General features: G+C 35.6%; 5 protein-coding genes across 10 annotated transcripts; 3 read left to right on the plus strand and 2 right to left on the minus strand.

Moving 5' to 3' along the window:
• Positions 1-193: 193 nt before the first annotated feature.
• On the plus strand, positions 194-4,272 carry LOC125190120 (mediator of RNA polymerase II transcription subunit 17). The gene is made up of 8 exons (XM_048087323.1): positions 194-428; positions 505-724; positions 1,324-1,437; positions 1,622-1,707; positions 1,832-2,219; positions 2,328-2,792; positions 2,965-3,282; positions 3,727-4,272. Exons 1-8 carry the CDS (start codon positions 340-342, stop codon positions 4,039-4,041), a joined length of 1,995 nt encoding a protein of 664 aa, XP_047943280.1. The 5' UTR covers positions 194-339; the 3' UTR covers positions 4,042-4,272.
• Positions 4,273-4,871: 599 nt separating this feature from the next.
• Positions 4,872-8,018, plus strand: LOC125191114. 3 transcript variants are annotated; one of them, XM_048088579.1, is made up of 4 exons: positions 4,872-5,077; positions 6,138-6,371; positions 6,447-6,551; positions 7,008-8,018. In XM_048088579.1, the coding sequence occupies exons 2-4, from the start codon at positions 6,152-6,154 to the stop codon at positions 7,739-7,741; spliced, it is 1,059 nt and encodes a 352-aa protein (XP_047944536.1). In that variant the 5' UTR covers positions 4,872-5,077; positions 6,138-6,151; the 3' UTR covers positions 7,742-8,018. The 3 variants fall into 3 exon arrangements, with proteins under 3 accessions (XP_047944536.1, XP_047944537.1, XP_047944535.1); XM_048088580.1 differs by having other exon boundaries at positions 6,159-6,371; XM_048088578.1 differs by having other exon boundaries at positions 4,873-5,077; positions 6,141-6,371.
• A 369-nt stretch (positions 8,019-8,387) lies between these two features.
• LOC125186503 (pentatricopeptide repeat-containing protein At4g17616) lies at positions 8,388-11,049 on the minus strand. Of its 2 annotated transcripts, none has more exons than XM_048082874.1 (2): positions 10,975-11,049; positions 8,388-10,832 (listed from the first exon to the last, which is right to left on the minus strand). In XM_048082874.1, exon 2 carries the CDS (start codon positions 10,605-10,607, stop codon positions 8,637-8,639), a length of 1,971 nt encoding a protein of 656 aa, XP_047938831.1. In that variant the 5' UTR covers positions 10,608-10,832; positions 10,975-11,049; the 3' UTR covers positions 8,388-8,636. The 2 variants fall into 2 exon arrangements, with proteins under 2 accessions (XP_047938831.1, XP_047938832.1); XM_048082875.1 differs by lacking the exon at positions 10,975-11,049 and having other exon boundaries at positions 8,388-10,285; positions 10,389-10,476.
• Positions 11,050-15,107: 4,058 nt separating this feature from the next.
• On the plus strand, positions 15,108-18,527 carry LOC125190556 (cell division control protein 2 homolog A). 2 transcript variants are annotated; one of them, XM_048087883.1, is made up of 9 exons: positions 15,108-15,164; positions 15,808-15,847; positions 15,929-16,113; positions 16,344-16,464; positions 16,877-17,050; positions 17,319-17,482; positions 17,711-17,798; positions 17,897-17,950; positions 18,072-18,527. In XM_048087883.1, the coding sequence occupies exons 2-9, from the start codon at positions 15,839-15,841 to the stop codon at positions 18,159-18,161; spliced, it is 885 nt and encodes a 294-aa protein (XP_047943840.1). In that variant the 5' UTR covers positions 15,108-15,164; positions 15,808-15,838; the 3' UTR covers positions 18,162-18,527. The 2 variants fall into 2 exon arrangements, with proteins under 2 accessions (XP_047943840.1, XP_047943839.1); XM_048087882.1 differs by lacking the exon at positions 15,108-15,164 and having other exon boundaries at positions 15,693-15,847.
• Positions 18,528-18,982: 455 nt separating this feature from the next.
• LOC125191299 (tryptophan--tRNA ligase, chloroplastic/mitochondrial) lies at positions 18,983-24,338 on the minus strand. 2 transcript variants are annotated; one of them, XM_048088815.1, is made up of 15 exons: positions 24,266-24,338; positions 24,021-24,170; positions 23,498-23,585; positions 22,850-22,891; positions 22,498-22,587; positions 22,277-22,399; positions 21,711-21,782; positions 21,365-21,477; positions 21,176-21,197; positions 21,011-21,076; positions 20,825-20,881; positions 20,310-20,356; positions 20,065-20,146; positions 19,892-19,981; positions 18,983-19,372 (listed from the first exon to the last, which is right to left on the minus strand). In XM_048088815.1, exons 1-15 carry the CDS (start codon positions 24,331-24,333, stop codon positions 19,238-19,240), a joined length of 1,245 nt encoding a protein of 414 aa, XP_047944772.1. In that variant the 5' UTR covers positions 24,334-24,338; the 3' UTR covers positions 18,983-19,237. The 2 variants fall into 2 exon arrangements, with proteins under 2 accessions (XP_047944772.1, XP_047944773.1); XM_048088816.1 differs by having other exon boundaries at positions 20,065-20,142; positions 20,306-20,356.
• Positions 24,339-25,449: the final 1,111 nt, after the last annotated feature.

Raw genomic sequence — 25,449 nt, forward strand, 5'->3', positions numbered from 1 at the left:
TGTCACTTTCAAATTTTTTATCTCTCTCAAGGAAGCCCTTTGTTTTCGGAATGAAAAACACAACTGTGCATTATTTTAACTCAATTTCAGCCCAATAAACAGAATCCGGCCCAAGTAATCTTTATAAACCAGCCCAATTTTAAATGTAAAAAAATACTTAATTAAATTAAAATTTAAAATGTGAAGAAAAAAAAACCCTATTCGGCATTCCATTCCATCTCCAAGACTCCGGCGAAAATCAGCGCCCCCCGTCACCGTCACCGGCGACGCCACCTTCTGGCTTCTATTATATGATTCAATTGCGCTGGGAATTGTTGATTGGAAATCTAAGCAAGAATAATGGACGGGGATCTTGAAATTTCACTAGACAAGCTTCCAATCAAACGGCTCGATGCCATCGAGGAAAATGGCTTCGAACACTTCCCAACGTCAGTTTCACTTTCCACACTAGGTAAAAAATCTCAATTCAGATGGATTGGCGTGATATTGGTGTGTGTGTGGCAGGGATGTGGGGTATGATGAAAAGAGAGTGAACTTGGTGAGGAGGATAGACTTCGCCTGGGCAGTGGAAAGAGAGGATCCGAGCAAGAAGCGGAAGAGTGAAGGTGCGAGTGCCAAGGATGGTGCAACATCCAGTCAGCAGCAATGGCAATGGCAGAGCTTAGTGGAGAATCTGCAGCTAGCTCACCAAGAGCTCTCCGTCATAATTGATCTCATTAATACGGTAAAGAGTTTTAATCCCTTCCTTTTTATTGCTTGTTTCTGTATCTAGTGTGTATATGACATGTAATTCCGTGGAGTGGTCCTTGTTAGTTATACAAAGGCTCAATTGAAGTTGTTCTTCTATAGAGCATGAGCATCTCTGCATCCATGTCTTACTTATCTTGAATTTAACTTTGGGAATACATATGCCAAGACTAATGTCTTGCTACTAAAGGCCACTCTTAGAGTAAATCATGATGTTGTCTAGATTTATGGTTATATGGTGGTGATGATTTATCTTGTTTTAGCCTGTTTCAGCAGACCTGTTAGTTTGGTTTTGGCCAGAGGCCTAGGATTTTTGTGTGCTTGCTCAACTAGTTACAGTCTTAGAGATTTATGGTTATATGATGGTTATGAACTACCTGTTTAAACCATCCAAGCCTTTTGGGCTACCCGAAGGAGTAATAAGTTTCCACCCTATTGTCTTTTCAGTCTGCGTAGTCTGTGGATGCTTCCTTTTCCTTCACAAACTTCTTTCTTTTCTTGTATTTGAAACAATGCCTTTCTTAAGAGCTTAGAACCTATAAAGATTGTAATATAAATCTGATGTGATTTACACAGGTAGAAGCCAATGATGCTGTAACAGTTGCGGGAATGACACGGCCAAAGCCGTTGCCGAATGAACATCTATCTGACCTTGCTGTGTCTACTGCAACCAAGCTACAGTGTTTCCGGGTAAGTTGTTGTCTTTGTCATACGACTCATACAAGAATTACTTTTGCAGGACTTTATTAATGACCTCTAACTTTCGTACATCTTTTTTCTTTCTTGTTTGTGCATATTTTGTGCTTTAATGAAAATAGTTTTCGCACATTAATGCTATGGTGCAGTATGGTTAAGGTCTTATGTTACACTGCAGGGTCTTGGAAAATATTTAAAGCAATCTGCCAAAGCACTGGAGGAACAAGTAGCAAGAGAGGCTAGATTTTATGGGGCCCTCATTAGGTAATTACTAAATGCTTGAAGAAGCCATATGTTTCTGTTCTTCCAGTGTGTGATTTACATAAAGCTAGTGGAAATCTCTTTTCTCATCCTCACTAACAAAATTGCATTTTCTAATGGATGACAGATTGCAGCAAAATTGGAAAATTAAACGACATCGATTGGTTGCAGCTGCCTCTGGCAATGAAGGCTTCTATATTGATTTGTTTGACAGTTCATTATATGATTTGGCTTCTGTATTTCGTCCATCTTCCATGTCTACAATTCCTGTTGAGCATGATGCAGCTGGAATGCTCACAGTGAATGTACCCCGTGAGTCATGCCACTCTCTTCAGTTTCAGTTTCTTGGACTCAATCCTTCTCATAAGTTGACAAGACCTGGTGAAACAAAGACGCAAGCAGAATCCAATGGTTCTTCTCCAATGCCTGTGAAGGAACATGCAACGGATGAAGAACGTGTGAGGGAAATGCATTTAACCTTACGTGAAGTTCATCGAGCAATACATGATGAGCAGGTCTATATTCCTTTTATGTATATCTCATTATATCGTACTATTAGGTTGTGCTAAAATATAATTCCATCAATTTTTATATTATTTTTTTATTAAAATAATGTATTTCAGGTGTTTGATTTGGTAAACCGTGAAGCATGTAGTCCTTCATTGCATGTGAACCTGACTGGCATAAAAGAAAATTATTTGCGCCTAAGCATTGGTGAAGGAGCATCTGTTTCCCTTTCACTCGTCTCATCCAGTCAAGATGATCAGCAAATAAGTAGTGCATCGGAAGTAAACACTGTAGAAACTTCAAATGTAGATGTGGAGTCATTTGACGAACAAGATTATGGAAAAGCTATTGATAAAACAGAGAGATCAAGGGTCCCAAGACAACTTGGTTTTGAGATTTATTTGCGACAATTATTTCATGAGTATGTGTTTGTCAGAGCAAAATCCAAAGCCATGCCTTTACGAAAGAGTCAAATTCCTGGCCAGCCAGCGAAGGACAATTCCAGCATACTAGGGCATTTCTGCATGTCTCTTGCTCACAGAATATTCTCAAATAAGGTCCTGTCTATGCTGGAAAATCTGGTATGTACTGCATCTCGTTCTTGACAACTTGACATTATAAATCCCAAATAACATAAATTCTACTCTTAAATTTACTAAGAACGATCATCCATCAATAATTATAAATTTTTTTAATTAATCTGGATTAAGTTCTTATGCACAGACTGACTAAGTGTATTTTATGCACTTGAAGGTTCACCGGACACCGTACGTCCAATTATTTTCTCATCCAACTTGGCACTCTCGGACATCTTCATGGACACTTTCAATGAAGATTCCTGAATCCATCATTCATGCTGCTAGCCAAATTCAGACACCCGGCACTGGCAACGGGAAGGTCGTAAGATCCCAGTTCTGGACTAAGGTTGTGGTGATTGATGATTCCATTAGCGTACATGGTGAAGGTGCTCCTAATATTCTAGGTCTTTTCAAAGGAAAATCTGAAGCTGTCAGCTCTATTAATGGATACGACTGTGACTTGGCAGATCTTCCTATTATACTTATTCAGCAGGTATGTGAATGGCATCTTAAAAATTTTAGTGCCTACTTTCTGTTATCATAATATTTTTGCAATGTGGCTTACAGTTAAGGGGTCTTGTCACAAAGTTGAAACCTAGAACCGTTTCAACTTGTATGTTCTTGCACATTGCACAATCTGCTCTGTGGTATAGACTCAAATCATATATGAAAATGGTCACGTTTTCTCTTTTTAACGTTAACTATAGAACATGTTTTTGAGTTGCAAATGGTGCTTTTACTAATTCATACACAAACTTTCTTCATATGTGACACTGTTCTAGAAGTTATAGCGCGGCCCGTATGGTCCTGACAAGTAGATGTACAATAACTCTTATGTGGCTATCTATTTACAAGTATGGTCCCGACAAGTAGATGTACTATAACTCTTATGTGGCTATCTATGTATGTTGTAATGTTGGCAAAAATCCTTTTATAGGTTGCTAGCCAAATCATCGAGTGGCTGCATGAGGAAGCTCTCGCAGTCGGCATCAAAGCAAACAGAGATTTCTTATCACTGGCGTTCGAGCTGGAGCAGGGCGAGATAGCTCGACTGGTGGCACATGTAGACCCTGATGATACCCAAGGTTGCATCTCTTGGTGGCTCACGATAGACGATGGCCTCACCGAGGAACACAAGCTTCGTTCAGACATGTCCTATTTCGAGTCACAGAGCAGGAAGTTCTTAGGCTATTTGCCCCTTGATCTCTTGCATGCCACATTGTTGGATTTCCTGAACTTATGCAGCTATTGAGAACCGGTCGTTTGTAAACGAATTTTCGATTTACTTGGAATTTGTGTGTTAGTAAAATGTAAGTAGGAATAGGCATCAGACATGTATCTGTAAAGTACTAAACGTGACAAATGGGTTTACTATTTCCTCATATATTTTAGCTTTAGTGAGTGACATGTACTTCACGTGAGAGCATATGGTGACAGGCAAACAAAACGGTATAATATGCTTCATCACAGCTTTATTTTTTTACTTTTTTATTCAAGGTGATAATTTATGTATAGTTTGGTCTTCGTCTTTGGTGATTCTATGATATTTCTTCGCTTTTTTTGTCTAAAAATTGTGCATTGGATGAACACATGCTTTTATTTACTAGAACATGACAATGAAAAATCACAAATAGAATAATTCCAGAAAATGTGTGCCTTGTCTTATCTAAAATGGGCTGTAGTATTATTTATTTCATTTTCACATCACTTTCCCTAGTACAAAAAATTTAATACTATTAAAAAACATTATGAAAATACCGGTAGAAAAGTCCTACTACTGTAAAGGGGTAGTTTGATATGCATATTATTAAAGCTTTACTTTATTTAATTCTTTACTTGGTATTCGAGAATGAGTGGCTTAGCACTTTTTCATGGTTTATTGTTTTTTCTTTTTTCTGTTTTAAATGTCGTAACAACCGTTATATGTTTTTATTATAATGAGGATTCATAATATCAAATTATAATTATTTTATTACACAAAAAATTAGACCACTTTATATTTACTATTTTTAGCTGCGTAATCTGTAACTTCTAAACTAGTACTAGTAGTAGAAGTAAAATAATTAGCACGAGAATTAGGATTTAGAACAATTTATGTAGAAAAAGCCGCCCTAACTTGTCTCACTTTCCCCATTTCCTCCGTCAATCGCTGTGGCACCGCCGTGATTCTAACCCGGCCACCGACTCCAGCCTGGTGTGTATTTCCACAATGAATCGGGTAGTACCGCAATTGAGCTGATTGAAATGGCAGCCGTGTGAGATTGGTTGCGAGCTTGGTGGAATCTGTGGTACTTTTTCTCTCTAGCTGAAATTTTATCCTATTTTAGCGAATTCTTTTACTTCTCAATTATTTTATTTATTTCGCGCGCTTGCTTCTGTCGGGGGTTATTGATTGCGTTAGTGTATGTATCTCTGTTTATACTAAATTACTAGCTGGTTGAGCTCTGAATAGAAGGATGTGATTGGGAATGTATGAACAATGAAGGAATTATGAGGTTTTGGAATTATCTGTGGCTAGTGGTTTGGTTAATCGTTGTTATTTATGGGAATTTTTTTAGCAAAATGTGTCTCTGAGTTTGTGGCAAGAGCATACAGTGTACAGACCTGAATTAGGGGTTTCTTTTTGTCTAATTATTGATAAAAAAATAATATATCCCCGTGTGCATCGGAGTTAGCGTCTGCGAGTTCTCCCATGAACACAAAAAATAAAATACAGTAGTGGAGTGCGATCTATTGTCTCCCATGTTTTGAGATTATCTTGAATAGTCTGTTGGGAAGCTTCGTGTTGTGTTGTTTTTATATCTTAGTTAGTCAGTTTTTAGTTATGCAAAAAGCAATCAACTAGGTGATTCTAGAATGGAACACTTTTAGTGTGTGTTTTATGGCTTAAGGTCCAACTACTCGTAGTTAGTGTTTGTGTGATGTAGCTTAAATGAATTGGGATTTCTTGGATTAGGACAAATATTTGGAAGAAGAGACAGAATAGCAAGGGATTCTACAACATTTCTTGAGATGAACTGTGCAAACATATTTTTTCTGAAAGAAAACAATATATTAGTAACTAGCGTAAGGATTTGTTTATCAGGATTCTCAGAGAGTCAAGTCACTATGTGGACTAAAACAAGAGATGCACACACAGAACTTGTTCAATACGAGCATAATTGACTGCCAATAATTCTATGGACATTCATTTCAGCTTTTTTTGTTGGAGAGCTACGTTTACATATTTTTATGGATATATTGGATTGTGCATGGACATTGAAAAAGAACATTTTGATTAACAAATGATGAATTATTTTTTTTCTGTAAAGTAGTATAGTAATTGTTTATATTTTTTTTATTCAAAAGCAGAGTTTGTGTGCATGCCAGAGAAGCTTTTGTTCTGCACTTCTATAGCTTTACCAATGAAGCCAAGAGCCACTGAGGCACAGCGGAGGTCGAGAAATGTTCCAGGGGAGGGGCCAAATTGGATTTTTATTGCAGGGAGTGCTCTGATTAGTACTTTGTCAATGCGCCTTGGGTATAAGCTCAAACAGGTCCTTGATGCTAAACAACTGGACAGCAGTAGTCCAAGTTTAAAAGGTGTTGAATGCATGTTCATGCAACTTATTCCAGAAAATTCTGTTTATATTATCTGAGAGTTTACTGTAATTGCAGTTAATGGAAAATCTACCGATGGAAAGAAATCGGGAAGCTGTCCAATGCATTCAAATGCCTTTTGCTATCCTCAAGATGAAGATGTTTGCTACAGCCATTATTCAGGTAATCACATCTTACTACCGGTCAAAAGCCTTAATAAGACGGTTTCTCAGATTTTGGAGTGTGCTAAGATTTACCTCGAATATGTAAAATCATATACTACATGCATATGCATGTTTGTGCAACCGAACTCGATTTTCTTCAATTTTCTCTTGCCGGAGAAAACTTGTACTGGTGGGTTGAAAATGTGTCTTTTGGGGGCATTGATTCTAGTATTTGGCCTGATGGAAGTAATGATCTAGTTCACCATTCACAGTTACTTGCATTATTGATATATGGTCAAGAGAATTGGCATTATTGATAGTTCCTTCCTGATCATGTAATCGAATACTAACATTCATGCTTGCCCCTTTGTATTTAACTATTATGTTCCTCTTTGAATTTTCCATAAAATTTACAGGTGATCGCTTGAGCTTTCTAACTATCTCTACTTCACTGATCTATGTATTCCTAAAACAGGATCCGGGAATGTGATGGAAATCAAACCACACGCCAATGGTCAGATGATGTCAGAACCTGAAATGGCTCTTCCACTAGTGACTGTTCCCGTTTCAGAGTTCAATAAAGAAAATGGCGTGATGTGGTCGTCTTCTCCTGACCGCCTGGAGCTGCCCCAGAAACCCTTCCACCAATCTAACAGCTCCGACTCCCCTTGCGTCTCAGAATCTGGTTCCGACATTTTCAGCAAGCGGGAGGTCATACAAAAGCTGAGACAGCAGCTAAAGAGAAGAGATGACATGATACTAGAAATGCAAGATCAAATTGCAGAAGTGCAAGCCTCTCTTGCCGCACAGGTTTCACATTCTTCGCACTTGCAATCTCTTCTGGATGCTGCAAACAGGGATTTGTTTGAATCAGATCAGGAGGTACAGAGACTACGCAAGGCAATAGCAGATCGCTGTGTCGGACATGTCCACTCAGGTGAGAAGCTCCCCACAGTCCCCATTTGGCCAGCTGAGAACAACGGGCATGTGAATGGTTACCCAGAAGTCGAAAACAACATGGAGTCTCCAGAGAAAGGGAGAAATGGGGAAAGGATTGAAATGTTGAGGAGGGAAGTGAGTGAGCTGAAAGAATTGAATAAAGGAAAAGACTACTTGCTGCAAGGCTACAAGGAGCAAAACTCGGAGCTTTCGATCAAGATCAAGGAGTTGCAGCACAGATTGGACTCTCAACTTCCAAATATTTTGTAGGTGAATTTAGCTTTCTTGTGCATTCTGAATGTGGCTTCCTGTTGTCTTTTCATCCATCCAATTAGAAGCTCTCAATTTTGCAAACATTGTTTTCGCATTTTCTTGTTACCCTCTCATTCTTCTTCCTTGTGCATATCTGGAAGGGAGAGTGAGATGTTCATAAGTTTAGAGTTCAACGCTGAGTGCCACGATTTTGAGTTTATTTTGGAACACAATGAACTTGCAAATGCTATTTGCTCTTTGCAGCACCTTCAATGTGAGTGCTGTTATTGTCTAACTCTTTCGGTTAGAATGTTCATTCTCTTCTACTTTTATTTCTATTCTGTTTATATACCTTTGCAATTTTGAAAACTGTATAGTTTGCCTAGCTTATGGAGTATGAGATACATAGAAATGATAGAATAGAATTATGAAATAAGTGGGAATCTGTAATATCAGCACTCTGCAAGGTTCCTATAAGTACCACTTTGTCTTGGATATAATGTGATTATATCTTCAAAACGAGGTGCAAAAGAGAGCCATGTGTAACTGGTCGAAATTCAATGGAAAATGCTTTTAAATTGTAGGACTAGTAATTTATATTTGGCTTATAGTATTATTTTATAGTCACGCATATATAACATTATCTTTATATAGACTATTCAAAATACCAAAATTGTAGGACGAATCACATTTAGTAATATACCAAGTGTAACTCAAACATGTTTCTAGTTATACACTCCTAATCTTGATCAATTAGTGATTTTACTAAGTGTTCTCATAGTATAGTAAAACATGGTAACTAAGTTGGAGCATATATAAACCTTAATATACTATGAATAGTCTACTTATAAGTTACTCTATTTTAAGTCCACAAAAATGAGCTCCTAGTTACATATACAAACTTCCACTATGTTTAACTTATGCCAGCCCATCTCCGGAATGCTTTCACATGCTCGAGCCTCATGCGTTGCGCCTCGTCCTTAGCCTCGGCCAAAGTCAAGGTCCGGTAAAGGTTCCTATGAAACTTCAAGAACTCAGTTTTATAGCCCCACTTATCCAAGAACATATCATTCTCCATCATAAGATGAATAACCTCCATCACCCTCTCAAAATAGCCTCCCTGAATAAAATTCAGCAGCACCAACTCATACAATTCTCTCTTGTATACTGTATTTCGATTCACCATGCTCCTCTTGATGTCGCCCCACAAGATTGTAATCTCACGAAACATCCCCAAAGAACTATACCCACAGATAAGATAGAAATATGTGGAAGCATTAGGGTGGATCTTCAGCTTCTGCATTTTCCGGTATGTCTCTCTTGCATCTTCGATCATCTTGGCCTTTGCAAAGAAGAAGATGGAGGAATTGAACTGATGTAGTAAGACTCCTCCATCTTCTTCCCTCATTGTTTGGCTGATTGAGTTGGCCAAATTTGATGTGTGTTCAACTTCTGAATCTGAAATCTTTGAGGATGTTTCTATATCAAAACCGAGTCTTTGGATTTGTGTCACAAGCCCTTCTGCTTCCCTCACCATATCTCTACTGTAATAAGCAGACAAAAGCAATGTATATGAACTTAAACAGACAGAGTGATTTTCACTTTCCATTACCAAATCCTCAAGTATGTCATGAGCTGTTTCAAGCCACCCCAAGTAAACACAAGCATCGATCACCTGAGAACAAGGGCTGCTTTTATCTGGTGAATTGAGCATTTCTTGAATGGTGATCAGAAGCCTCGAGAGCTCATTGATTCGCCCTGCTCTCTTGTACCCTGTGATGAGCTTGGCCAACCCTTTGTTGGTCAGAACAAACTTTCCATTTTTATGCAATAAAAGCTCCTGCCTTTGGTTGAGTTTATACACAAAATCCTTGTGCAGCTGCTGAGGTAGAAACTGCAGCTTCAACCCCATCTTTATATTGTCCGATCCAATCGAAACAGTGCAGGATCTCTGTTCATTCCGACCCCTTAAATACAACTTGGACAGATCTAACAAAAGTGCGGATGCACTATCGATATCATCGAACATAAAATTCAAGCTCAACAAAGAGTCATAAAAGGGCAGGTAGTACTGAACCAAATTAACAGGAACCATATCCACACAATCTTTCAACTTCTTCAACTCGTCCCTCGCGGCATTCATTTCGTGCATACGTGCAATAATCACAGTGGTATGGGCATCTGCCGCCACTCCCACTACCGGCATCAGCTCCATAATCAGTTGCCCCTTTAAAGAAGCTCCATATCTAACACAAGCAGAAAGAACAAGGTTGAAAACCATAACATCAGGCCTTGTCATTGTTCTGTTTACTCTCTCTTCCTTTAAACTACAGCAAATTTCCCCCAAAACATTTGATGCTAAATATGCCCCAATTTCTGTCTTCACCAAATGTAGAAAAACCATCTGCAAGACTTCCAAAGGCGGCAAGATCTTCTTCTCCAGCATCACTCTAAAAACCCTTGCAGCTGGAACAAGAATCTGCGCCCGGGCCAAGGAAAGGAGCAGCTTCGTCATCACCTCGGGTTTAAGCAAAACCGGCCTGTCCTTCGAAAGCCTAACAACTAAATGAGAAGCCATACGAAGAGATTTGGAATCAGATGAATACGAAGACTCAGTAATCAGATTAGCCATAAGAGATTGATCGACAAAGCCATAAACACGCACAAAGTTGTTATAAGTTTCCCAAGCCTCATCGATTTTGTGTTCCTTCAACTCTCTCTCTAGCTTTCCTAACAAGCTCCATCGAGAGGGGCCTTTTGAACACAGCGTTGAAATTCCTTTTGGAAAGTGACTCACATTGTGACCTAAGGCAAATCTTCCACCAGATAATGATCTTAATAAACCTAAACCTCTTTGCTTCTCTCTTATCAACGATCGAATCATGAATTACGGAATAAATAATCATCGACCACATTCAATGAGAAAGCATCCTGATAAAATGCGAAGCTAGAGTGAGAAAGTGCGACTGATTCCACCAAGCTCGCAAACAGACGCAGACGACTGCAATTTCAATCAGCTCAACTGCGGAGTTAAACCGATTCACTGTGAAATTGACACCAATCTAGAGACGGTGGCCGGATTGAGTAGTTAGAAATCGCGGCAACCATCCTGCAAAACCCATATTTGGAGTAGAATTCACCTCCAAAGATGCAGTAGAAGTGTAGCTACTGCATTTCACTTTATGAAACTTGTGAAAATTGCAATTGGATCCCTTGTAATGATGTATTTTGGAATAGACGCCGGGAATTACCTGATTTATGGAGATGCTTGACGATTGAAGAAGTTGGCGAAGAAATTTTTCTGAGATGCAGAGAGAAACGAAAAACAGAGAAGAGGGGCAAGGAGGAATAGCGGCGAAATTTTCTGTAGAGAGAGTTGTATTTGGGTTTAAAGTAGTAATAACACATTTTAATGGGCTCTGGCATAATTAAAATTCATATACTCCATATCCATGTATTTTGTTTTAGGAGATAAACAAACAATCTTTAGTTAAAAAAGTTTATTGATATTTATTTTATTTTATATAAATTATTTGTTTTGTATAATTTGTGATATTATAATGTAATAAATTAAATAATAATATAATATTTAGTAGTACTAATAATAATTGCATTAAATTATTTTATTATTTAGAAAAGCATGGATAAAATGTTGTGGGTTAATGTGTAATTTAAATAAATATGTAGGTAAGATTTGAAAAAGTAAAAAAGGTTGGTGAATAGTATAAATTGTTGGAACAGAATTACTGTTTAATATGATGGAACTGAAAAAATGGGTATGACGTAAATGATCGAAGATGGCCTAATAATTAGCGAACTTTTGAAGAATTAGGCCCATTTTTTTTTAAATGCGGCCCATGTTTAAAATATGATGGGCTCTACTACTGCGTACTACGTTACTTTGGGCTTAATGTGGAAGCCCATTAATTGTAGCCATAGCCCTTTATTTTTAGTACGCAACTATCCTAAATGAATACATTTGATCCGTAGCATTTTACAATATCTTTTGAAGTCTATCAACTATAAATTAATATCAATTTAAGTGTATTTTGTCTATTTCCAATTTTTCCATGACCAAAGTATTCTTAAGACCATGAAAGGCAATTCAATCTATTTACCCTCTCATTTTCATTAATGTATGTAATTTATTTTTCTCTCTTTATTCATCCACATTCTTCTATCTGAAAATTTAAGTTAATCATAATATACAATATATACTATATTGAAATAAAAATTTAATAAAGTAGAAAAACTATGATTTATGAATAGTCAAGGGAATAGATATGAGAACTATGAACAATTTTCATGAAGTTGTTGTAAATGGCCTAATGATAATATTAAAACACGACATTGTGATATTAAACAATTGATAGCAACTATTAATTTTTTATTTAATTAAACGATCATAGATTTAAATTAATATTATATTCAACTAAGAAATGTCATTGTCTTTTTTCATTAAATTGATTTATTGATAATTTCAACTAATTTTTTATACTACGATTACTATATAAGAGTATATAAAATAAAACTTAGCTCTTTGAATTATATAAGATTTCGTGTATGTTAATAAATTTTAATTTATTTTTAATGGTCAATTTTGTATTGCACTTAAAAATAACATATTATTTTATGTATAGCTTCAAGATCAAAAAATTAATATTCCATCTAATAAATTGAACTACTTTTATGTACAATATTGTATAAGTATAATGTTTACATATATTTATACCTAAGTTATTTCACTATTAATATTAAATATATTACAATGATTTAAAATATTACAAATAAGTAAAACTAAGAGTAAATAATTAATAGTAATAGAATATTAATATCATTAAGATATTTTTATTTTGAAATTAAAGTTAGAGTGAACATCTTTTTTGGTACATCAATTATCCCAAATTATAAACTTTAACGAAAATGAGAGGGTAAATAGATTGAATTGCCTTCGTGACCTTAAGGGTACTTTGGTCATGAAAATATTGGAAATAGCCAAAAAGTAATTGAATTGAAATTAACTTATAGTTGATGGACCTCAAAAAATATTATGAAATGTTATAGACCAAATTTGCTCATTTAGGATAGTTGATGTACTAAAAAAGATATTCCCTCTAAAAATAATGATAAAAATATAGTGAAGCGTATATATTGTTTTGTTTTGAGTAAATTGCCGGAAAAAATGTCAAAAACATTATCGATTTCTTCTCAATCCCGCAACATACTATAAAAGTAGTCTCGTAACATATCAAAACTTTGATATTTTTTTCTCATAATCTCAAAATCAGATAAATTATGCATGATATGACAGGCGTGGACAAAATATTTTGCTATTTCATCAAAACTTTTGATATACTTGTCTCATAATCTCAAAATTGGAGAAGTTATGCATGATATGACAAATGTGGACAAAATGTTTGGCTATTTCATCAATGTTGTTTAAGAGTACAACTTGCCAGTCATGTTTTTAACTTTCATATGTACGTGTCGCGTCAATAAATGTAAAATGTCCAGATTATAATATTATCAACTATTTTTATAATTTAAAAGACAGATCAGAAATTGACCAAAGTTAGTGATTTTGCCGGCAACTTACCCTACTTGGTAACTTCAAAATAGATTTCTAATATATCCCCTAAAACTAAACAATCACTTGTTTCAGCTATAAGGATAAAAGAATAAATCTCTTAATATTATTATTTGATTTAAAGGTTATAAATAGTACTGAAAAATGAGCTATGTATAGCATATTTCACAATACTATCAATGCAGTGTAATATTTATGTATAGCATATTTCACAATACTATAAATGCAGTGTAATATTTATGTATAGCATATTTCACAATACTATAAATGCAGTGTAATATTGATTGCATCATTGCATGTCTTTCCACTATGGTCTATAATAAACAAGAGCGCACTTTAAAACTTCAAAATTGTTATATTTTGCCTTCACAAAAAAGGCTTAACTAAATGTGACATACGTACATTAACCTTTTTTTGTGTATTTATGTTTAAAAATATTTAAGATCAGTGCACAATAATTAAGTTATGAGTGCGTAAATAACAAGTTCAAACAGTATTGCACGTATGAACAATAAATTAACCTTGAAAACTCCTCGTCAAAGCATATTAAATTATGTATTAATTGTTCACATTATATGTGGGTCATGAGAATGTGATAATTATGTGCTAATAATAATTTCAAACCTTTTCCGTTGGCAATAAATATTTAGCATATGATGGTACAGTAAATGTTATGTACTGTTACTTAAGAATGACATGAAAATCTTGTGTAGACATATCTGTATCACGTAAATATTAATTGAAAAATAACAAAAATAGTAAATAGTTATGTCATTGTGAGGTAAAATGAGAAAAAGAACATTGCAATAAATAAAAAATCACAGCCAAAAAAAAGATCAAACTATTTGTGCATTTAATTTTGGTACTTGATTGGTTTGCGAAGAATGATAAATTTGGTCGCTAACGAAAATAAATTCATTAGTTCAATAGTCATTACAAATTATGATATTAAATTTCATGGTAATTATGAGCTTGAAAAATCAACTATTATTAGCCGTTTTCCAATCAATACGACGAATAATATTGGACTTCTTTTGTCACATCAAATATTAAAGTGCAACCATAATAATTCAATTGATTAACTCGAAATCGTAACATTTAAAATAGCAATGAACCCATTAGAGACATAAATCGTGAATTTATTTATAATTTGCAAGATTAAATAACACAAGATCTATTAAACACCTATATATACTCTTTCATTAGACAAAAGCCACGATTTTAAAATATAATAATAAATTAAAATAAATACTAATGTTTTACTAGTATCTAGATTAAAACTAAACAGTTTTAGGAGTCCCGGTCATCCATCTTAGCTCATCCCATTTTAGGAGTTTCAGTTAGAATTTGCTATAAAATGTAATAAGCGCAACATTCTCAATCTCATTTCACTCACATTTTATCACATTCCACTATATTTTTTTTATCAATTTTCCTTTACATTTCTTAAAACTTATCTTTATCTCAGTTGAGACTCTTAAAGCGGGACGAAAGGAGTAGTGTACTAGTACTCCACATCTTTTGATGATGATAAACCAATGCATTAATTTTCTGTATTTTTTTAGTGGATGATAATAATAATGCATTTTCCATGTAATATAAATACAAAAATAGTGATTAATGTCTCAATGTAAAATTAACATATAGCTAGTAAAAAAAAAAGAAATAAAAAGACAGTAGAAAACTGTGGTAAAACATTGGTCAAAATGTTGAAAAAATAACTGACTAATTTTGAAATAAATTAAAATAAAAAAGAAGCAACCCTATATGTGAGAGAGCTCATATAAATAGAGGCCACTCTATTTTACTCTCTCGCACTCTTCACTCTCTCTCTCCACATTTTATCGATCTCTGGTACGTCGTACGCATACCATCTCCACTCATCTGTACTTGTTTTGAGCTTTTTTTTCCTTTTTATGCATAATTTATGTGGATGCGCAGTTACTATGACTGTCTTTGTTTATCCTGGCCACATCTTTTGATTTTTATTTTTTTATTTTATTTCTGTATATTTGTGATTATTGTTCAATCGGCGTTAATTTGATTAGTTTATAAGCGCGTTGTGTTAATGCCAGCTGAATCGGTCGATGCTGCAGTTGTTTGTTGGACGGATTAATTAATTCGTGCGCGTTTAATTGTAGAGTTGTTACTGTTGTTAGTGCGCTGTGTGTGTGTGTGTGTTTTGCACTTTGATTTACATTTTAAATTGATGTTGGAGAAAGGCGAGCTGATTTTCTGGTGTTTTTGAGCTGATGTTTATAGTTTTTGATCGAATTTGTTTTGCGAAGTGAATACTAAATATTGACGAAACCGATTTGCCTATTTTTCCGGCATTGGAAGTGTAATCTGATTTCATCTGAACTGTAGGAGTCTGTTGTTCTGATTATAGCTATATTATCCTTCGCGAAATGTTTACATCTATGCAGCAATAGATAGTCTATGTTCATGTTGCTTCGACACTGTCGCCTCACGTTTTGTTTGGTTCTTCATTTTGTAGCTGATTGTTGATATCGATTATTGTGGACTAGATGGACCAGGTAAAGATAGTTATCCAGCTCTTTCTGTTTGTATTGGTTTGTGGCTGTAATGGTAGTTACATAATCCAATTTTGAGTGTAGTATGAAAAGGTTGAGAAGATCGGTGAGGGAACGTATGGCGTGGTGTACAAGGCCCGGGATCGTGTAACAAATGAGACTATTGCTTTAAAGAAAATCCGGCTAGAGCAGGAAGATGAGGGAGTGCCGAGTACAGCTATCAGAGAGATTTCTCTCTTGAAAGAGATGCAACATGGGAATATTGTAAGGTACTTAATAGTAATAAGTTAGTCTAGATACTTACTAATAGTAAGTGAGAAGTATGAGTGTGAACGTGTTCTTTATGTTGCTTTAGAATGTGCTAGTTCTTATTACCGTTTCATTTGATGGCACTGATAAAAAAGCAATTATTTTCTGAGTTTGGAAAGGCTTTTCTAAGGTTGTAGTATTGCATAATCTGTAAACCTTGTGAGACCTGAATTTTGATGTTTGATCACAGGTTACAGGATGTAGTGCACAGCGATAAGCGACTGTACCTGGTATTTGAATATCTGGACTTGGACTTGAAAAAACACATGGATTCTTGCCCAGAATTCTCAAAGGATCCTCGCTTGGTTAAAGTATGTCTCATTTCTCTGCTAAATGACCTTGATTCTTTGTCATAATTAAAGTTTGTTGTCTGATGAGCGCAGTAGAGTACAGGGATTTCATGGTTTCTGCATAGATCAGAAACCAATAATCAATTCAATAACATTCTGTGGTTTTCTACAACTTTTCTCTTGAAATGCATCAGTGTAGTAAAGTAGTTGCTTGATATAATTAGCTGCAGGATGCATAGTAGGTCGGGTGAGGTTGTTTGGTGGTATTATAGTTTTTATACAAAAAACAAATTGATTGTAAGTTTTGTGGGACCATGCATCTGTATTTCAGCATCCCAAGGATAAGTAAAGCAATAATACTTCATAGATGTGTAGCACCTAAAGCTCTTACTTGCATATCAATGTTGTAATTGTGCAAGCTCCAATTTCACAGATGTTTCTGTATCAAATACTCCGTGGTATTGCCTATTGTCACTCTCATCGAGTCCTTCATAGAGACCTGAAGCCTCAAAACTTGCTGATTGATCGACGTACCAATGCATTAAAGCTTGCAGATTTTGGATTGGCTAGAGCTTTTGGCATTCCTGTCAGGACATTTACACATGAAGTATGTTCTATCACTCGACGATACATCAGTTCGCAGGCTATTGTATTCTACTATATGCTTTAGTTCCTCAATTCCCTTTTGGGATTGTTTGTTTATAATCTTACTGTGCATGAAACCTGACGATTTTTCAAAATGAGTTCACCATGTCTAGAAAATACTCTACTTCACTAGCCGTACACTCTTCACCCCGAATGATCACTTTAGAGGAGTTTCCTACTTGATCAGCACATCGCTTGTTTCCCTTAACCACCAGTGCCTTTTTTTGCAGGTTGTGACTCTATGGTACAGGGCTCCGGAAATACTACTTGGATCACGCCACTATTCCACTCCTGTGGACATATGGTCTGTTGGTTGTATATTTGCTGAGATGGTAAACCAACGACCACTATTTCCTGGGGACTCTGAGATAGACGAACTCTTCAAAATCTTTAGGTGATGCCTCTGACCTAGTGATGTTTCATTTGAGTTAAATTAGAGTCAGTCACAACAGAGCAAAATTCTTGACTAAACTTTTTCCTTATGCACTACTTAAACAAACTGACCATGCCTTTATCGGTCATTTGTAGTGTAGACTGAAGATATTCGTAAAATATATTTGAACAACATATCAGCATTTCGAAAACATAATATCTGCTTCCTGTTTATTCTTTTGTATTGAAGAATCATGGGCACTCCAAATGAAGATACATGGCCCGGGGTGACATCTTTACCTGATTTTAAATCAGCATTTCCGAAATGGCCACCCAAGGTGATTAAAATTGGGATCTATTTTAAAACTCACATTCCCAAATTTATTGTTCTAGCTAATTCAGATGTATGATTTTGACTAATATGTTTATTCCACAGGATCTCTCGTCTGTGGTTCCAAATCTTGACGCAGGTGGCCTTGACCTCCTCGGTGTAAGTTCATTTGTCTCCATTGACTGTAGAGTAGTCTTTACACATTTTCCGCTTTCCATTTACTACATAAATGTGTGAGGAACATCTCTGATGTCCAGTCGACTTATCTGCCGTTTCACAGAAAATGCTCTGCTTAGATCCAAGCAAAAGAATTACTGCCAGAAACGCGCTGGAGCATGAATACTTCAAGGATATCGGGTTTGTCCCCTGATTGATGCCCTTGCTTTTTGTTATATTGTATATTTTTATGCGTGGCATCTGCATTTTATTCCTCTCGACAAAAGTGTGATACACGGGTGACGTTATCTTCCCATATCTTCCTTCTCTTTCGGTACGATTTGGTTGATACCAAAGTACTTCTTCACACAAGGAACTATGAAGGAAATCTCAGTCGCCCCTGCTTTCACATGCTCTTATCTTCTCCCCCTTTTGTGTGGCTGTGTCAATTTTTTTCTTTTTTTATATGTTTATTTTTGACAGTTTTGATGTAACATCATGCTATTAGCCAAATGTTACTTTTTGACATTATTTCGGAGCAAACAGTTGCTTATATATTTTATGTACTATGTTGATTGTATATCTTATTTGATATGTTAGAAATTAGTACCTTGATTATTCTTGATTAAAATATGATACTCCATTTGCCTATTTGGTGTGTTGAGACAATTCAAATTATTGTATTTTTTCAACCAAAGACTAAATTAATAGTACGATATCAAAATATAGTCTCTAAGTTCGTGGAAGTTGAAAGATAGACAATTTCTAACTTCAATTTATTTTTGCAATTTGTTTTTTATTCACAGATATTTTTCCTCAGAAAGTTTAGATGAAACTATAAAATAGTGTTCTGCAGCAATTTTGTTATGCATTATAATAACAAGGCGCAAATAATATTATTGTAATAACAAGAACGTAGAATTTTTACTTGTACAGTAATGGGGAAAAAGAAACTACAAACATTATTTTAGTACAAAGGCCTATAAAATCTCATGTTCCGCTGAAAAATTAAGTAGCGTTTTTTCCCTCGAAAAGTAAGAAGATAATTGCAAATATATGTGATTGAATCAATAAGTTAGACGAGAAATACATGTATATGAATCACTTCAAAAAATCAGATATGATATTTGACCAAACAATCCAGCTGCTAGAAACAAATGCACCCACCTCGAACGAGTACTAATAATAAGTAAAAAATAAATAGCAAAACCTATTCGAGTTTATTCAGTTGTTTGGAGAAGCCACCTGAATGACATTTCCGCTCGCATTATCTCAGAGAGTTGATTTTCATCATCTCCGTAAAAATCCCATTGCCTGGTAAACGTTACTGACGGTAGCATCTGCTATGGATGCAGCTTTACTAGCACCGTCAGCCAAAACTCCGTCCAAGTAAGAGGGATCCGATGTTATTTCTGCGTAACGTTCCTGTATAGCAGCTGAACTGTAAGAGACTAATCTTTCGCAATTAACAGCAAGCGTATAAAGGTTGCTGAAAAATGGGGGGAAAACAAATTGAAACTCCTTCCGTCCCCAAATAAGTGTCCTATTTAGGATGCAGGGACTAAATAGTTAGTGTTCTGTTTTCATGCAATAATCAAGGATATAAAGAGTTAGTAAACCACTTTCTAGGCACGCGATCTTTTAAGAGAGGGGTCACGTATTTGAGGATGGAGGGAGACTAAGTAGTAGGAGCAGATATCTACATGGAGAATTGGAGATGATTATAGGATTAGAAACAGACTGAACCCCAAACTATCATCTCCGAAGTCCCTAACTTCACACTCATAAATCATGACGACAAGCCTAAAATGTTTTGAATCGTATTCTTCATCTATGATACTTTTCAGACATGCGTATTCCAGAAGAAATTAAGGATAATCCAGTCATATTTCCTTTTATTGCATGCATCTGTGAATAATAAAGATACCAAAGAGGAAGCGAAACCTGGATTGGATGAAGATGATCAATTAAGGCATCAGTGAGAAGGGGTTTGAATGACCCCCAATTCATATCTTTGCACTCTTCCAGAACCTCCTGCATAATGGAAACAAGTAAAGCTTTATCAGCTCAAAAGGACATTCAAATTGAAACAAGTAACCTCTGTTTCGATCAGGTACCTGTTTGCTCTTGCCGGTAATAAGCTGATATACTGAAAGAAGGTTGTTACATTCAGGCCTCTCAGGATTATCAAATTCCAGCCTGAAAAGTTTTCCAACAAGCAGAGATAAGAAGATTTGAGCTTTTGTAACTATCTCGTACAAGCACTCACACACACACACACAAAGAGGAAAAAAAGAGTACAAAAGTGATGCAAAGAAGCTTAAATACATGAGCATCAAGATTAAGCAAAATAGGATCTAACCAAGTAAATGAGTCCGTCTTGCATCGTTTTATTTTGTTTGCAATTGCCTGCAAATTCATTGAAGAAAATATTTTAGGATAGGGACGATAAAAAGCCTGTAGCAACTTGCTAGATACCAACATACTTCAACCAGAAACAAATGATCAGAGTCTGAGATGTTTTTATTGATATCTATGGTACACTCTTTAAAAATATGAAGCTGATGATCCTGAGAGCAAGTGTCGATTTAGCTTTCCAAATTCTAGCATAATGCTACCTCCCCTGTCGTTTAAAATAAAGAAAACAAAGGGAAGACATGGATATTTACAGATTGCCACCATATTTCCATATAAGTAATTCCTGCTCTATTTTAGTCTTTTAGCCAATTAAAATCTTTATGAAGTGTTACATGTTCACATTACAAATTACTACTGACTTTACTAGCTTCGACATAATTCCTTTTCGAAAAAGAATTAAAAAAAATATGAAAACTGAAGATACAGAAGGACCAGATTGATAGAAATGTTTATACTCACATCTTTTGAATCAAGCAGATTGATTCGTGATTGATCAGACGGAGCAGATTTTGACATCTACGTACAAAGAACAATGGATATAAGTACTAGTACTACTCAAGGAGCAGATATCTTGTAAGCAACAGTTGTTGTAAACTTGCAATGACTTTATCTTTAAAAGATCCCTAAGTTATGTGAAATCATTACCTTAGAAAGACCATCAGTGAGGGACATAACACGAGCTCCAGTAGGTGGAATAAGGGCTTCAGGAACCTATATCAATGACATAGTTAAAGCATGAGTTAATCTAATCTCCAAATTAATGCGTTTACCAGAAGTTTATTGCATAAGAGGACAATGAACGAAACAAACCTTAAAAATAGCACCACCTCTCCTGTGGCCAGAGAAAAGTTGATCAGACAAATCATTCAGATTTCCTAGTGCCGCAAGTAGGAAAGACACAGTATAACAAGAAAAATCTTGGACAGAAGCTGATGACATAAATGAAGCAAAAAGTTTATTGCTAAATTATTTGAACTATACTAAGTGTCTAAGTCTTACCCTCCTAGCTTTTTCCACTTCCTCCCTCCATATAGATAATTAACTCGTTCAGCTATTTCTCGTGTCAGCTCGAGGTGTTGTTTCTGATCCTCACCAACTGGAACAAGATCAGACTGCACAATAATACAATAGTCATAAAAGTGACTCATTCAGCCAATACAATACAGCCACCCATACCAATATGCAAGTATCTTGTTGCAACTATAATCTTCACCATGTAATGTGAAAGACTTGCTACTCTCCAAGGTCACACAAGTATAGTGCACAAACACAACTAGGACCCCAAACAAAGAATAGATCTCCAAAAATAAAGAAAAGGACATATTGAAAGAAAAGAAAAGATTACTTGATACAACAGTATATCTGAGGCCATCAGCACTGGATATGTCAGAAGGGCGACCCCAACATTTTCATTCCCCTGTATGTAATGATTAGATTTAATTATAACAAGAATAAAACTATACTATTCAGAAATAACTTCAAGTACCTTAATCAAAGTATTGCGGAGTAGAGATTTTTTTGTCAAGATAAGCGAGATTCCACTAATAATGATTAAGAACCGTATTTTACCTCTTCTTGTTGCATCTAAGGTGTTTTCCACACGCAGGCAATTACATCTTGTACGAGCAAGAGGTAAGTAATTGTATCAAATTCAAAGTACTAAATCAACATGTATATAGCGGTGATATAAGCTAAAAACCAGCAATCCAGGTTCATAAACAACTAAGATAATCAGCATCATAACCAATAAATTCCTTTTATTAGATTACTATTGTGTAGATATTCTGCAAGGAATATATTTAGCCTATGAGATGAACATAAAATCACTATGGTGCATGAGTTCACATGATATGTTAAGAAGATAAACATGAGATGAATAATCAGCTAAACAACGAACATCACAAAACTCACCTCCTTCTGCGATTTTTCTTTGAATTGAATCATTCTATTCAGCCAACCAATTGGGGTGGCCGAACTCAGTAACCACATCAATTCCACATGAGCACGCACATGAGACTGCACAAAGACTGATGCCTGGAATGGGAAGTAAGCCGCAAAGTCATGCAAACAATCTTCAAGTGATAGGCGGCTATAATGTTCAATCATAAAGGGGCATAAGTTAACTGTGAGACCTTGGAAGGATCCACACCACATGCTAAATAAAGAGCTGCAGTATCTTTGGTAGCCTTAGATAATTTGTGTGCTTCATATGGCAAAGTTATCTGCAAGAGAAAAGTAAGATTAGTCTAACTTAAGAACAACGACAAATAATTTAATCAAGATGAGGTTTATTTTGTGAGCGTTAAACTCAGTGGTATACCTAGTTTAAAGTAAATCCACAAAATTTGAACCTATTTTAAATAACTATATATCATAAGTTTCAAAGCACTGTGTTTTAGTGAGATTATTCAAACAGGGAGCTACAATTCAGACGTAGCGATATGGAATGTGTGATACTCAAATCAAGAAGAAAACTGAGGTTACCGCATGGAGGTCCACGATGAAGAAGAGTGTCTCGTATGTATTCTGCAAAAAGCAAATTGGGGGTGAAACAACAGGAAACAAGAGCAGAGCTCTGACAAAAACACAAAAGTGACATAAATGGAATATAATAGGAGTAGTATAATAAGAACGTGTCTGTGATGACAATAGTGGAGTGGAGTATGTAAGAACAGGACTGTGGTAGGCATGTAGCTGAAGAATACTTAAATCAGTTTTACAAAGCATTAGACTCTGATTGAGCTAAGGAAGTCATGCCTGTATTATGCATTTGTACCCCCATTGTAGAGCAGCGGACTCACATTTGTTCATCTGATGAGACTGCTAAGCTACAGAAGTCTACGAGATTATAACATGTCCAACCATATTCTGTTTATACGGACACTTATTCATGTCCTTTTACTACTTGAAAGAACTATGGCAAACCTGCACATAGGTTGATAAGAACATCATGATAAATGTCCTTATATGTTCACCCTCCCATCTTCCTATCTATGATTGCTATAACATCTAATACTAAGCCTGACTGTTTCTCCATCCAATAGAGTTGGCTTAAACACGGTGCAGGGGCACATAGATATCTAATTCAAATCAAACCTTAATAAAGTGCTGGACAAATATTTGAAAGCTAACCTGCAAGTCAATCCAATTTTTTATGGCTCCGAGATAGTTACCAAGATGTATGGATCCTGTGGGCTGAACGCCGGAGACTATTCTCTTCCTATAAATGAGAAATTAATACATCAAGTAAAAGGTAATGCTATATTAACAAAAAATACAAACAATGGCTCACATTTTAGTTGGCCTAACACGCTTCATAAAAATTTAACATCAAACGGCTCTAAACTTAAGCCACATAGACAATAAGCAGTCTCAGCAGAGTTCCTTACAATTCGACAAACTTCAATATCACCATTCGAACCTCACAGAAATTACAACCACACACGCCTTAATCAACGTGAGAGAAATGCACCAATGCTCTAGCTCCAAAATACGGGGAACATAAGATCACAATTTAACACGAACAACTGCAATTTCGATATACAAGGCATGCATTGCTTGGAAAACACATTCACACCAAATCACTCATCAAGTAAATCCTCAGAGCTAGAAATACACTCAAATTAGCAGTAAAAAAAATCGCAAGAGCTAATACTTCACTGAGCTAGACGAAGTCTGCGAAGTCGAAGGCTCCGACACTGCGAGGCTGCAGAGGCAGCGCAGACTCTCGCCGATCCTCAGCCGCCGCGGCTCGTAGATTCCACCAGCTCTGCTCAAGCATTTTCCGAGACGCGCACCGCGCGGCCTGCTCGGATTCCAAATAAAAAAAGAAATCGAACCATAATTTTCATGGAGAATTGAAGCAACAAAATGAGCGGTGAGAGTGAAGGAAAAATTTACAGTGAGACGATGGAGCGCGGAGGAGTGTTGGAGAGGATTAGGAAGTGAGAGAAAATGGAGCGCCCCATTTCTGCTGCTGCTGTTTCCGGTTTCGGATTTGAATAATGATATTTATATATCCGGATTTTGACCCGGAACCATTCTCCGGCCCATCGGTACTTCATATGGGCCTGGATATACATGAAGGTCGGCCCATAAATACAACTGTAAATTAATACTCCCTCCGTCCCCGATTAGAAGTCACACCTTGACCGGACTCGAGTTTTAAGAAATGTAAAGAAAAGTTGGTTGAAAAAGTTAGTGAAATGTGGGACCCATTTTTTATATTGATTTTATAATAAAATGTGAGTGAATTGAGTTAGTGGAATGTGGAACCTACTTACTATTTATTGTAAAAATGAAGTGTGACTATTAATTGGGAACGGATCGAAATGAAAAAATGTGACTCTTAATCGGGAACGGAGGGAGTAATGTAATAATTCCTCCGTCCCTTACTAAATGTATTTTTTTCGGCACTAAATTTCTGAAACTTTCTATTAGTAAACGAATAAAGTAAGAGAGAGAATAAAGTAAAAAATAAAAAATTAAAAAAAGAATGTTAAAAAAAATAACTCATTTATCTTAGGACGTCTAAAAAAATATAAATTATTTAGCAAAAGACTGAGATAATGGTACATAGCAGTAATAATTTTAAAGACAATGTAATTAGTAAAGTTGAGTATAAAAAATGATAAAATGCTCAAAAATTCGGTAAGTTTGATTAATTTATGGCCAATTCCATAATTTTAAAACGACAAACTACATAGTAGTACTAACGTATTTACGAATTGTCACACAACGAAAATATTTGAACATGCGTTCACGAGTAAAATACTAAATATGTATTATTTGATTAGATGTATTAAATTCGTTTAAGTAGTTTGAACGTTTTATTCACATAGTAATTTTTCTGTTTACAATATCATAGTTACATATCTATACTCAAATCCAAAAATTATGGGGCTCTTGGAAAATATTAAAATTATAATATAATCGATTGTTTTATAAAATTATGAAATTAATCAATAATTGACTAGAAATCGATTAACTTAGTAAGTTCACGCCAATTTACAATAAACAAAATTAATATTAATGTTGATTAAACTAAAGTAGACTTAGCTTATTCTATTTATCCATAGAATTTG

Source organism: Salvia hispanica, chromosome 5, assembly GCF_023119035.1.
Source record: "Salvia hispanica cultivar TCC Black 2014 chromosome 5, UniMelb_Shisp_WGS_1.0, whole genome shotgun sequence".
In the NCBI taxonomy this organism is placed as follows: domain Eukaryota; kingdom Viridiplantae; phylum Streptophyta; class Magnoliopsida; order Lamiales; family Lamiaceae; genus Salvia; species Salvia hispanica.